At 37.1% G+C, this 13,126-nt stretch overlaps 1 protein-coding gene across 1 annotated transcript; it reads right to left on the reverse strand.

The window, feature by feature from the left end:
• Nucleotides 1-888: 888 nt before the first annotated feature.
• Nucleotides 889-11,843, reverse strand: mRpS12 (mitochondrial ribosomal protein S12). The gene is given in 5 exon segments (NM_001047027.1): nt 889-1,712; nt 2,474-2,637; nt 3,248-3,420; nt 11,580-11,649; nt 11,740-11,843. Coding segments are annotated over 3 exon segments (336 nt in total). The 5' UTR covers nt 3,338-3,420; nt 11,580-11,649; nt 11,740-11,843; the 3' UTR covers nt 889-1,630.
• Nucleotides 11,844-13,126: the final 1,283 nt, after the last annotated feature.

The raw sequence follows: 13,126 nt of genomic DNA on the forward strand, positions 1-13,126 counted from the left end.
TTAGTCCTCTCAAGCACCGGCCACCGTCCACGTCGAACTCGGCGATTGCGACGAAGGGTTCGACGAGCGAACTAGCCCATAGACACAGCTTACTGAGTTTCTCGCCGGATCTACTCAGTGGGTCGCGATTCTGATCCGGTGGTAGATTCTATGAAGCACTATTCTTGCTGGGCTAGTGTCAGTGAATTCTCTCAGGTCGAGGCCGTGAGCTTACTTACCGGTCTGGGCGTATCTGGAATAGCCTCTTAGCCTACCAGCGCGTAAATAAGGGAAAAAAGCAGTTGTTCGTTAACGAAATAGGCTCGTATTATTTTTGAGAGGGTACCTATTTAACAATCACCTGAACGATAAACTCGTTTCGGGGAATACTTCTCTCAGTTACTCGGGTAAAACACACAGTATTTTTTGAAATTTATTGATGATGCAATTTAGATTTATATCTGTAGTGAAAACTGTGTATTGCGTTCGCTCCATTTAATTGCTTAGTGGCAGTAGCTCATTGTCCTAGTGTTGAGTCCATACCACTTTGAGACAATATACGTGTTTTGGTGGTGCCTATTGTAAGCCGTCACGGGTAGGTACCACCGATCTGAGTATATCTGCTGCGATGTAGTAATGTGTTTGGAGCGTGAGACAGTTCCACTCCATTCGTCCGTCGTATACAATTGAGACTTCCAGCCTCACGCCTCAAGGTCGGTGTGATGCCCGTGTTGTCTACGTCCTCGTCCGGTAACTTAACGTTATATGAACTGGGACTTGCCTGATTATTTAATATAGTAAAAATGGCAATCCTTCCTTTCGTTTGCAAAAATCTACACCCAACTCAATCTGCTCGGAGTTAAATGTCTCCATTTACACGTAAGAAAAATTCTTTGAAATAAAACAAACTTTATTCTTAACTAGCAATCTTTTAATTCACCTAAAACACTAAAAAACTAATAATCTTCAATCAAAATAATATGCCATTGATAATATTAATGTTACATTTCAAACCACGGATAAAGTCGGGTTAGCGCGGTTGTTTTAATTCAATAAGAGCGCAGGATAAAGAGATGTGTACAAAATATGAAACCCTTTGTGAAATTTTAATCGTGAAAAAAGTAATTTTTACAAAATATAACCATTTAAATGTTAACAATTTTTAATACCAATATTTAAAACACAAAGTAAACTCTCAATTCGTGATGCAAAATTAGAAAACCTATCAAATTGGGCGATGCGAGTTGTCAAACAGCAAAAAAGATGCATTTGTTTTATGACGTCATAATCAGTTACGCGAGCGTGCGAAAGAGATAGAGAGATATCAATACGTCATTTTAGAACTAATTGTATTCAGTCAGGTTATTTTGGGTTATTTCGGGATATTCAATAGACCATACAAGTAGGTTTCGGAAGTGTTAGCTTCAAGTCCGAAATCGTGCTTGTATTGTATACCCGCTGAGTTTGTTTCGCCGGTTCTTCTCAGGACTGTGGCTCTTTTTGGAACCGGTGGTAGAGTTAACATTTTTATTTATATTTTGACATTCAACAAGTGTGTTATGCTGACATCTAAGTTGAAATAAATGATTCTGAATTTGAATAGAAGAATCAGTAGCATTATTGTGATCGTTGCGAGCGTGACCTTCCTAACCTACGCCTTCTGTTTGATGACGTGCGACAAGTCGTGCTTGCCTCGCACACACTTTAGTTTCACGCCGGGACAATCTTTTAACCTGTAAAATAAGTTAGGTCACGTATTGCCCAATCTATTCGCCTGACTCACTGTTGCATGAAAGTGTCATTAGTATTTAGTCGACAACAAACAAACAATTTGAATGTCCATTTTATGCTATGCTATGCCATGTTCTATTGCAAAGTTGGCCAATTGTGGCTACGGTCCATGATTGAGAAGATATGCAGAATTCATGTTATGTGACTTCCACGGTGAAGGTATAACATCGTGTAATAAAAATCAAACCCGCAAAATTATAATTTGCGTAATTACTGGTGGTAGGACCACTTGTGAGTCCGCACGGGTAGGTACCACCACCTGCGTATTTCTGTCGTGAAGCAGTAATGCGTTTCGATTTGAAGGGTGAGGCAGCTGTTGTAACTATACTTGGAACCTTAGAACCTATATCTCAAGGTGGGTGGCGCATTTACGCCGTAGATGTCTATGGGCTCCAGTAACCACTTAACACCAGGTGGGCTGTGAACTCGTTCACTCATCTAAGCAATAAAAAAAAATGTTCCTCCCGCTGTCGGTGGGAGTCGCCCGTTCTATTTGATTAGAACAGCTAATTGTGTTCAGCAACATCAAACAAAGAGTCCATTTTGAAAATCGGACAGACAACTATTGTTTGGTGTGTTAGTGGTCGGTGTTCAACAAGAAGGCTTGATCAAGACAATGGGCTCTAGTAACCACTTAGCACTAGGTGGGCTGTGAGCTCGTCTACCCATCTAAGTAATAAAAAAATTTACGTAATGAATTTACCTTCCCACTCTGACCAGGACCACGTTGTGTTCCTGTAAGTTATGTCCGATGCCGGGTATATACGCCACCATTTCCTTGCCGTTTGACAATCTTACCAGAACGCATTTACGGTTCGCGGAGTTCGGTTTCTTAGGTTTTTTTATTACGGTCTTTAGAACGACACCCTGAAACATATTTTCGATAAGTGCTTATCTATACTAATATATAAATCTACAGTGGTTTTTACGGATGTTGCGTTATAACTACTGAAGCATGCATCCGATTGACTTGAAACTCGGTATCCATGTAGAAAATACACGTACTTAATGGATAGGCTAATATTTATATGAGTGTTGGACTCCCTAATAATAATTACAATAAATAATAATGTTAATTTTAAATGCCCAGCGAAGCAGGCGAGTGCGGCTTGTGATTTTATATATGAGTATGTGAGTATTAACTACTATATTTTTGGCGCAAAAAGTCGCAGGTTTCGGTTAATTGGGTAGGTGCATTTTGTAATGGCTTAAGAAATGCAGACTACCCATTTCGTAATAAAAAAAGTAGATAATATTATTGCTGATGTAGAAGGACGGGCTATCTAGCCTCTTGTTTCACATGTGATCTGCTAACAGGTGGTCAAAAACAAGATGACACGTTTTTTATTACTCTATCTTCTTTGATAAGAAATGGTCTGTATTGAATTGGCGTAGTTACTATGCTATGATGGTTAATCAAATTTGAACGCATGTATTGGGTACGTGCATAGAAATATGCAGAAGGCCTAACGTTTACCTTAGCGAAGGGATTCCCGTTAAGCGGATTCCTAGATTTCCTCTTCTTAATGTGAGGTCCAGTTCTGTGCATCTGGGCCAAAGACGCCATTGCCCTCGAGATGAGGCCAGTTTGGGCTGTTAGAAAACTGGACGATGGCACGATTGGTTTTGTTGAAGCCGCCGGTTGAATTGCTGTGAACAAAATGAAAAAAGTCATTTATAAAAGTCCTAGACAGAAGTAAAATTACTTATACGGTTTGAACCTGATGTCACTGGTCACTCTGGTCCTGGATGTCACCTCTTGGGAGTCCGCACGGGTAGGTACCACCACCCCGCCTATTTCCGCCGTGAAGCAGTAATGCGTTTCGGTTCGAAGGGTGGGGTAGCCGTTGTAACTATACTGACACCTTAGAACTTATATCTCGAGGTGGGTGGCGCATTTTACGTTGTATATGTCTATGGGCTCCAGTAACCACTTAACATCAGGTGGGCTGTGAGCTCGTCCATCCATCTAAGCAATAAAAAAAGAAGAAAAAAAAAAGAACTCCACGGCTCGAATGTAAAACTGAAGCGAATGTAAAAGTATTTATTCCCTATCTATTCGGTGGTAGGCTAACAGGCTATACCAGCTACGCCCGGACCGGTAGGCGAGCTCACGGGCTCAACCTGAGAAAATTTGCTAACACTAGCCCTAGCAAGAGCAGTGCTTTGCTGAATCTACCCACGGATCGGAAACGCAACCCACTGAGAAGATCCGGCGAGAAACTCAGTGGGCTGTGTCTGAGGGTTAATTCGCTCGTCGAGCCCTTCGCCGCAAGCGACGGGTTCGACGAGGACGGTGACCGGTGCTCGTGGTCCCCAAGAGCACCGTTAATGGGGCAGTTATTACAGCTCGCTTTGGCTATATATATTACTAATAGACTTGAACGTCAATTGGAGGATTAGGTATCATTACAATACTTCCAGGTGACCGAACCGCTATTAAAACATCACAATATGAGCAGCAGGTGATATAAGCGTATACGACGGACGGATTACATATTTGCGAAACGAAAATTGCAGAATTTCAAAACTGCGACACAAAGTGACGTCGAAAAAAAGGGTTTTTGTTGGCGCATGACGACTTACGAACACTTCAGTACAGTTATTTAATATTCTGCATTGTACCCTTGTCACTCCTTGAAGAGGTCCCGGTTTGGTGGTACTGTTTTGTTTATACCCGTCTTTATTTTTATACAAAATTTGTGGTATTTTAGTCCTTACACCGAATTGCGTTGCAGTTTAAGTGAGAGAAAATAATAGTACAGCAATGTTTATTGATTGATTGTTTATGATGTTTTATTGATTATGTATTTAAGGACAAAATAAGAAAAGAAAGATTAAACGCAGCTTATCTTTAATCGTTAATCATTTGTTGTTTTATAACTGACTTGTTGTTTCTTTATATTAAATTGACATTTCTTCTTTTTTTTTATATGACATGACATTAATTAGACATTCATATTAATATTTCAACAATTATTACTGTTTTACTTGTTAAATTTGAATATCAAAGTATGTTTTCATTAGATATTCTCTTTTATTATTATTATTATTATTGTATTCCATCTTCGAGCCGATGAATTGCCAATGTTATGTAGGTACCTACGCCATTATTGTCACATGCATCAGGCCATAAATTAAATAGCTTAAGTTATTTTCAATGTTAAATGTTTGTGATGTGGAAGTACTTTTTTAAATAAATAAATAAATAAATAAATACCGTGGATGAGTTAAGTGAATGTAACACAATTTTTTTCCCTACTTATTCCCTGGTAGGCTAAGAGGCTATTCCAGTTACGCGCGGACCGGTAGATGAGCTCACGGTCTCAACCTGAGAGAATTTGCTAACACTAACCCTAGCAAGAGCAGTGCTTCGCAGAATCTACCGCCGAAACGCGACCCACTGAGAAGATCCGGTGAGAAAATCAGTGGGCTGGGGCTATAGGTTAGTTCGCTCGCTATATGGCCTCGAGGAATGTAAATATGCATACTTTTATCATGATATATTGACCACAACAATGTGATGACGTTTACGTTGCTGTAAGGATTTAGATTAGTTGGAACGTAGACTAATCTAAGGCCACATCAAAACTAATAAAGAGATGCAATTTTCTTTTGAAATATAATCCATTGAACACCAGATTCCAAAATATACATCCACGAACAAACAGAATGCTTCTTAGAAACGTTATAATCTATTTATGAATTGAAAACGTTATGTGCAATAGTTTGTACGGGATTAGTCATTCACGGGACTTCCAATTATTCGGCAAAGCTTTTTTTTACCCAACTACCAACAATTGTCAATATTATTATTGAATACTGCGCAGGAATTGTTGGCTAATTTTCAATTTTCCTAGGACGAAGCGCTAATCTGATGGATACATTTTCGAATTTAGTTCCAACAAATGTCTGAGACTGGAGTAGACTAGGACTGGAGTATGTTTATCCCTATTCAGAGTCTGCAACATCTACCCTCATATTATTTATAGACATATATATTTATTAGCTCTGGAATCTCTTCTGCGGTGGTTGCCAGTAAGTGTATTGAAAAAAATAACTAGACATGAATCTAGATAAATTCAAATCTGTTTCGAATTTGTCGAGACAACAGATTAACACACGTCTATTTGCAAGAAAGAGTACATAGTGGTTTTTTGGTATAAGAAATAAGAAAGTATTTTTCTTATCTTTTTTATTGGCTTTTAGAGGAAGAGGAGTTCTTGGCTACATTGGAGATAGTATATCGGTAACACAAGAGGCCATATTTACTAATCTAATATAATTTAATCTTTGTTTATTAATTTTATTGTATTTGAACTACGTCTGGGTTCAACGTTAAGTGGTTTCTGAAGCTCACAGACAGAATGACTTAAGTGCCGTCACCCTGCTTGAGATATTTATGAATGTATATATGTACATCGAAAGTTTATTTTGTATAACGGGTCTCCCCACAAAATTATAGTGCACAATTGTTATGTAGCGGTAATAGTCAATATAGCGATACCTATCCGTTAGGCCTTACAATGCGCGCTACCGCTAATTATTGATCTTAATTTGATATAGTCTTTTGAACCATTGCCTCGACTGAATTATTTATTAACTAAATAAATAACTAATTTTGAAACTGACATAATATTCAAAAGAAACAAATTAAAATTTTTGTTACCAAAATCGAAGTCTCAAATACAAAACCACATTCGAGAAATGTTATCTTTACACAAATATGATTTATGCTGGTAGCGACAATACAGCTACGCCAACTCTTGCCTATTGTGCGAAGTTTTTTTTTCTCGGTACTCCCAAGCAAAGAGTCACAGCGCGAGAAAGGAATACATTTTTAATCTGTGGCCGTCATCTGCGGACAATGCCCACTATTAGCGGATTATTATCCGCAAAAAGAGCAGGTACCTACTCTGCACGGGTTTGGTGCAAGTTTAAAGAGTAGAACGAAATGGTATAGGCAATTATTTATTTACACAAATTATTAATTTCGCCATTTTTTCAACTAGGTGGGGACTGGTACATAAAAATTCGTACTCCGGTCTGGTTTGGAATACGACCTGTCCTCCAGGTCCTTAACCCTCTTTGGTAATGATAGGTCTTGCATACGTAAATAAGAATATAAAGTACTGATACGGGGAAAGTTTAGATAATCTTTTTTGTCTTTTTTTTTTGGAACGAAGTTCCTTATGGGATGATGCGGAGTGGTACCCTTAACCGGGAAAAAACGTCCGTAACGTAAGATTTTTATTAGTAATGCACACAGCGTTCGACTTAACTTTGTAATAACGTACAAAAAATAACATATTTTTTTATCATTCATTGACCACGATCTCAGAGCGTTCGTTTGCGCAATACACTAAACTCTTATGCAAACAACCGTGTATGAAGTGTACTATAATAAGTTCGTACGTTACCGAATGACCGTGGGCTGTTGCGAAACCTCCAGTTTTATGTTCTTTATAACTCTAATAGAACTTTAAATTAATATTTTTATTATAAGTAACTTCGTTCCTATGCGGTGTCCCACGACACCACACATCTTTTTTTTTGCCTACCTATTCCAGTAGCTTCGAGGGATTATTCTAGATTTACCGAACGAGTAGGTGAGCTCAAACCTGACGTTGTTGCCAACACGAACCCTAGCAAGAGCCGTGCTTCGCAGTTAGATAATACTGTAAGGAGTACAAACGGGTAACGAGTGTAGTAAGGTACTACTTATACGCATGACAGGGTGGTAGTAGTAAAAATTACCGAATCGCTAGTAACCAAGTAATTTTAGAAATTAAAAAAAAAGTAAAATAGCTTTGTAGATAGAAACAATCACTAAAACGTTATATAAAAATCTAATAAAAATTTTTAAGAAATCGAAAATGGTAGAATCGCTTTATTATCAAAGGTTATTGTGCAATGCAAACATTTCAGACCGCTGTATCTCATCACTTGGGCCGCGTTTAGTTTTTGCATTGGCAGATGCAAACCTGTCATACCCGTCATACGACGGCACAAACTCTCGCAGATTATCCCAAACAATAACAAGAAGTGGACACTACGTGACCGTTTCGGGAACGCGGAACATATTCAGCGGTCAGTTGCGTTTGTTATTTTATTCGTTGCTCAAAAATAGTATTCTTAACTACTGTAGGTTTACATAGGCAGAAAGTACGTGTCACTCCCTGAATTTATTAAGAATATGGTTAAAACTTTCTACACGCAGGTTATAGCAAACCCAATGTTTTTTTCCTACCTAAGCTGATAGCCTTGAGAGGCCATTTCAACGTAACCTTAACTAGTAGGTGAGCTCACGGGGCTCAAATCGGAGTGATGCTAACACTGACACTAGCAAGAGTAATGCTTCGCAGAATCTACCATCGGATTGGAAACGCGACCCACTGAGAAGGTCCGGCGAGAAACTCAGTGGGCTGTGTCTATGGGTGCAAACCCAATATCAATTTAACTTATCATAAAAACTATAAAATTTGGAAAAAAAATGGACGCCTACGATGGGCAGGACATGTAGTTCGAATGGTGGAGACCAGAATGCCAAGACACACACTATATGGCAAACCATGGACCCATGTGTGAATTTATTGGGCGTTTCGATCCCACGGCGGAGGCAAGTTAAGGAGCATTGTTCGAAGTAACGAAAGGACATTGTGTGAAATGACTATTATTTACTAACACTGTCTTGATAGTTTACATGTTTGAGCTGTCAGTGACTTCGATATTTCAATATAGCTGTGGCATACCATTCTCACCTGGATCGCAAAGCCAAAATTTAAATATATCTACAAAAAATCTACCCAATAAACACGTATATTAGACAAAAGGCGTACAGAACTGCAAAATCTAATGCTTTAGCGAATCCAACTAGTCACGCAAGCATAATGGCACAATTGTTGCGAAGTGTGAATGAATGGCGGTGGTGTACAGATCGGCCAGAGATTACACTGTCCGGGATTGGCCGTCGGTCAGTTGCGAAAAGTGCAACGTCACTCACCCTTTACTGTTTAGTTGGTTTCAGTACCGTTTGCAGATAAATAAAATTATGTTTATTATTTCTTTTGTCTCTAATATTGTAACGTTGATTTTTGCAAATAAATAAATCGAGTGACTTATTTTTTCGTTTCAGATACTGTAAAGTTGATTCGGGGTTCAATTTTAAGAAGTAATTTTCAATTTGGCGATTATCTTTTGCGGTAGATGACTAATGGTTTTTAATGGTCACCGAAGTCTATAGACCACACAATCATGTTAAATAGCCTTTATATCCTTCAATGCGGAACGTATGAGTTCTCCGCGGCGGAAATAGACAAGATAGCATACACCGTGGTTTTAAAGTGCTCTAATTACATAAACTATAAAGTTTCAAGTTAGATTTTATTCAACAATAACATATTTCCTTTGCCATGGAGGTCGTTCGAGAACGTGTCAGCATCGCATGTAGGCGAGATATGTTATCGACTCGTATGTTACTCAATTATTTGCCGTATAAAACTCAGGCTCTATATTTCGATGATTTCTTCTGAAAAAAAAAAGACTTCGGTGGTTGGACCAAAACTGAAGATGTCGACTATATGTGGTTATTAAATATTTATCAATATAAAGAGAAATTTCTACGTAGGTATATGGAATAGAATATTCCAAATATGGACCGTTGTAATCTAGATAATTTTTAAAATTATTTGGCAAATCAAATAAATTGTCATTCTATCTCATCCATTTTTGCTATCCGTACATGATCAATTCGAATGTCCACACGGAAGGGTTTCAAATGACAGGCGCGCGTCTCAATCCTAAACACAATATTATTGTTAGTAAAACTTAATAAGGGAAAAAAACAATTTAACACGAGAAACTGTATGCATTAGAGGTGATATTCCCGTGAACTGCGAAGGCAGCTGGCGTTGGTTTGCAGATGTTGATTTTTGCGGTAAATCCCACTGTACATTGACAGTTATTGCATTTCCTATTTATTTATCGATTTGATTTTCGAATTTAGCTTTGGGTATTTCGTATGTATCGATGGCTAAGGCCAGCGATCCCTGGGTCATCAGAGCATACAAGGTGGCTCTGTGTACGCGTGTGTTCATTTAGTATCATTCTATAACATTAAGCGGTTCCTGACTGCGAAAGTTCTTTAAGATCAGCCCCGGTCACCGCCTTTGCCGAATCTGTCGGTTGCGACGAAGGGCTCGGCGAGTAAATTAACCCATAGACACAGCCCAGTGAGTTTCCCGCCTGATCTTCTCAGTGGGTCGCGTTTCCCATCCGGTGGTAGATTCTGCGAAACACCGCTCTTGCTAGGGCCAGTGTTGCCAACACTCCCGTTTTAAGTCCCGTGAGCTCACCTACTTGCCCGGTTACGCTGACATAGCCTCTCAAGGCTATCAGCTTTGGTAGAAAAAAAAATCATCAGAGGATACAGCTAAGCGTTCTCTCTATATTTGCCCAACTTACCGATGCTCCTAAAAATACTACACCTTTCACAATCAAACTTCTTTGTTTGTTTTATTGTCGTTGTAGGCAGATGAGTGTTTGATACCTGATGGTAAGTAGCTACTGTCGTTCATGGTTATCACTAATGTCAAGCCATTCACTAGTGAGTGCCAAGGACTATCATTGTCGCTCAAGTCTGTAGACAGTCTGATTTTTATTTTAAAGAACAAACAAACACAAAATCATACCACAAATTGTCATTGGGTACCTACACTGTTTAGAAATTTGCCAAAAAAATAAATATTATGACTGAATTGCGGAAACACTTTCAGCTTAGTTATTTATCTACCACAACAAATAGTCATTATTTTAAATGCATTGTTAGGGTACTTGTGATTTAGTATTCTTTTTGGCTTTAAAAAATACATTTGAGGGGAAAACTCGTATTTATTATTTCTAATTTCAAATGCTGCTGACAGCCATCTCATAATTTTAAAAAATGGTTAGTAATGGTGATGTTTCTTACGTTGACGTATAAGATTAATAACACCTAAATGATCCAAGATCACAAGTATGTTTGAAAAATGCAATTTTAAATTTAAAAAAGCAGTGAAATAGAACTTCCTTATATATAACATTTGTGGACAAAGCATTGCAGCTTTCCATACAAACACCTAATACAGAAATATGAAATCCTTCTGAAATCATTTGTTGCTATTAGTGTTTTGCCTTCATATGAAAAAACAGAAGAATTATTAAATATCATTTAGTGATTTGATTCCTAATCCAGGCTTAATTTTAAACCTTGTTAAAAAAAAGCTTCTAATATGTACTCAATTCAGTCATTTATTTATGTAAAACAAAAGTAATGCATCTTAAAAACCTACCAAAGAATATTGTGGTTTCATGTATGGAAAAAGTTAGCAACATCAATTACTCATTCTGTATTAAAGCATCTCTGGACCTCGCTGGAAAGTGAAGCCCCCGCTGTTTCCCTTTCGCCAGGTCCAGAGATAATGTAACCGCGTTGTAAGTAAATTCATAAATGTTCAAATATTTTAAATTCGGTTTACAAATTTTTTACCTTTTTTGATTAATTTTTTTGTCAGGATTATTTGAAACAAATTACAAATTAAGTTTTAAAAATTGATAACTTATTGAGTAAGATTTGCAACACAAAACTAAATATTAAAATTATAATTATAAGTTTATAAATTAAAACTGAAATAGAGATTAGAGTGACTGAGAATACTATTATATATTTTTAACAACATAGAACTGAAATACCTAGGTATTAAAATATATAGTTTTTAAAATTTATTTTAGAAAATGTGATAATTAATTTCTGAATCGTTATTTTCAGTTACCTCTGAGAGTTGTGCACTGTGTCTTGAAGCCGAGAGATAGGAGCGACATTCCTCTTCTTATAAGATTCATCTAGAATTGTTAAATTTCTTATTAGTAAACTTAAGTTTTTCTTGACTGAATGTACTGATAGAATTTCAGGATATTAAACAATAAATTTACCTTTACTTGATTATTGTGTTTTATACTGTATTGAAAGTTATTTTACAGCCAAATATTATGATTTTTTAATGCAAATCCCATTTATTATGGCCAGAACAACTAAAACCTAACCTAACCGCTCAGCTGCCTTCAGCTTGACAGTTGACAATTGACTGCTGACATTGACAATTGAGATTGACTCAGAGACTTGACCAGTAGGTAATTTAATTAGGAATACTAATGCGATAACTTTTTCTCGATTTCAGTTCCTTATTTTGATGTCAACTACAATTTTCAGTTTTTAATTTGTTTTTAATTTGTTTGAACTGAATAGTCGTGTGTGGCCACCTAGTGTTACAAAGAAATAAGCGAGACGCAAAAGTCTAGTTTCGATATAGTTTACAAAGAGTACGCTAGGTGGAGTGAAAGCCAAACATTTCATTTTGTTACTTTTATTGCCTTTCAGCCACAAAGCATAGATTGTACACATAATCAGGGCCTTGAAACTGCGACACATTATGACAAATATTTTTTGTGTACGGGAACCAGCGACATCTTGTAGCGGATGCCCCTAAACTTATATGTTGTTAAACTTAAGGCATTTTATTATTGTTTAACTAAACAGAGAAAATAGAAAACCATGCAAGTCTTTATTTGTTATAGACAAATTGATTAAATATTATCAATTATGGTATCCAAGAACTTACAAAATCCTTTATTAAAAATAAAACATAGGATAGGTAATATTTTGCTGCCATCTACAGGAGCACTGAGAATCTAATTGAAGCGAAGCCATCTAGTGGCCGACGCCCGTAAACGTTTTTGTTGAGTGCTTGAGTTGCCTATGTATAACTAATTTATTTGTATTACCTATGCACATAACTAGTTAACTACAACACATCGGACAGACAGTCAAATATAGTGCATACAAAAACTCAGTTCAAACGTCTGTATCAGAGTTTTGTACTATCCAAATAAAAATGAATGTTGGAAATGAAAACTATCATCATTCATCATTTTGATAAAGCATAAGTAGTAAAGTTCCTGTTGGCAAATTTCTGTCGTAGTAGCGGCAAATTGCGATAGGTGACGCGCTAGTTTTAAAAAGTCGATGTTTTTACTACTTAATTAGCGAAAATGACACGGTTGGTTTCACTATTCCAAAAATAACACTTATAGCTAAAGTTCATCAATTTGTCTCTTAACAGGATCACAAAATAATGGCTTTTAAAATATTTTTATCGGGTTTTCGCGAACCCTAGACATATTTAAATCTACTTTTACGGTTTAATCACCTAAAAGATAACTGACGTTTTTCGCTTGACTGAGTTCCTTCTCTTCTTTTTTAAATATAGTAATTGGCTTCTGCGACCTCGTCTTTTTCCAGTTTACAGTGACTAGTTTAAAT

Source organism: Bombyx mori, chromosome 18 (genome assembly GCF_030269925.1).
Source record: "Bombyx mori chromosome 18, ASM3026992v2".
Taxonomy (NCBI): domain Eukaryota; kingdom Metazoa; phylum Arthropoda; class Insecta; order Lepidoptera; family Bombycidae; genus Bombyx; species Bombyx mori.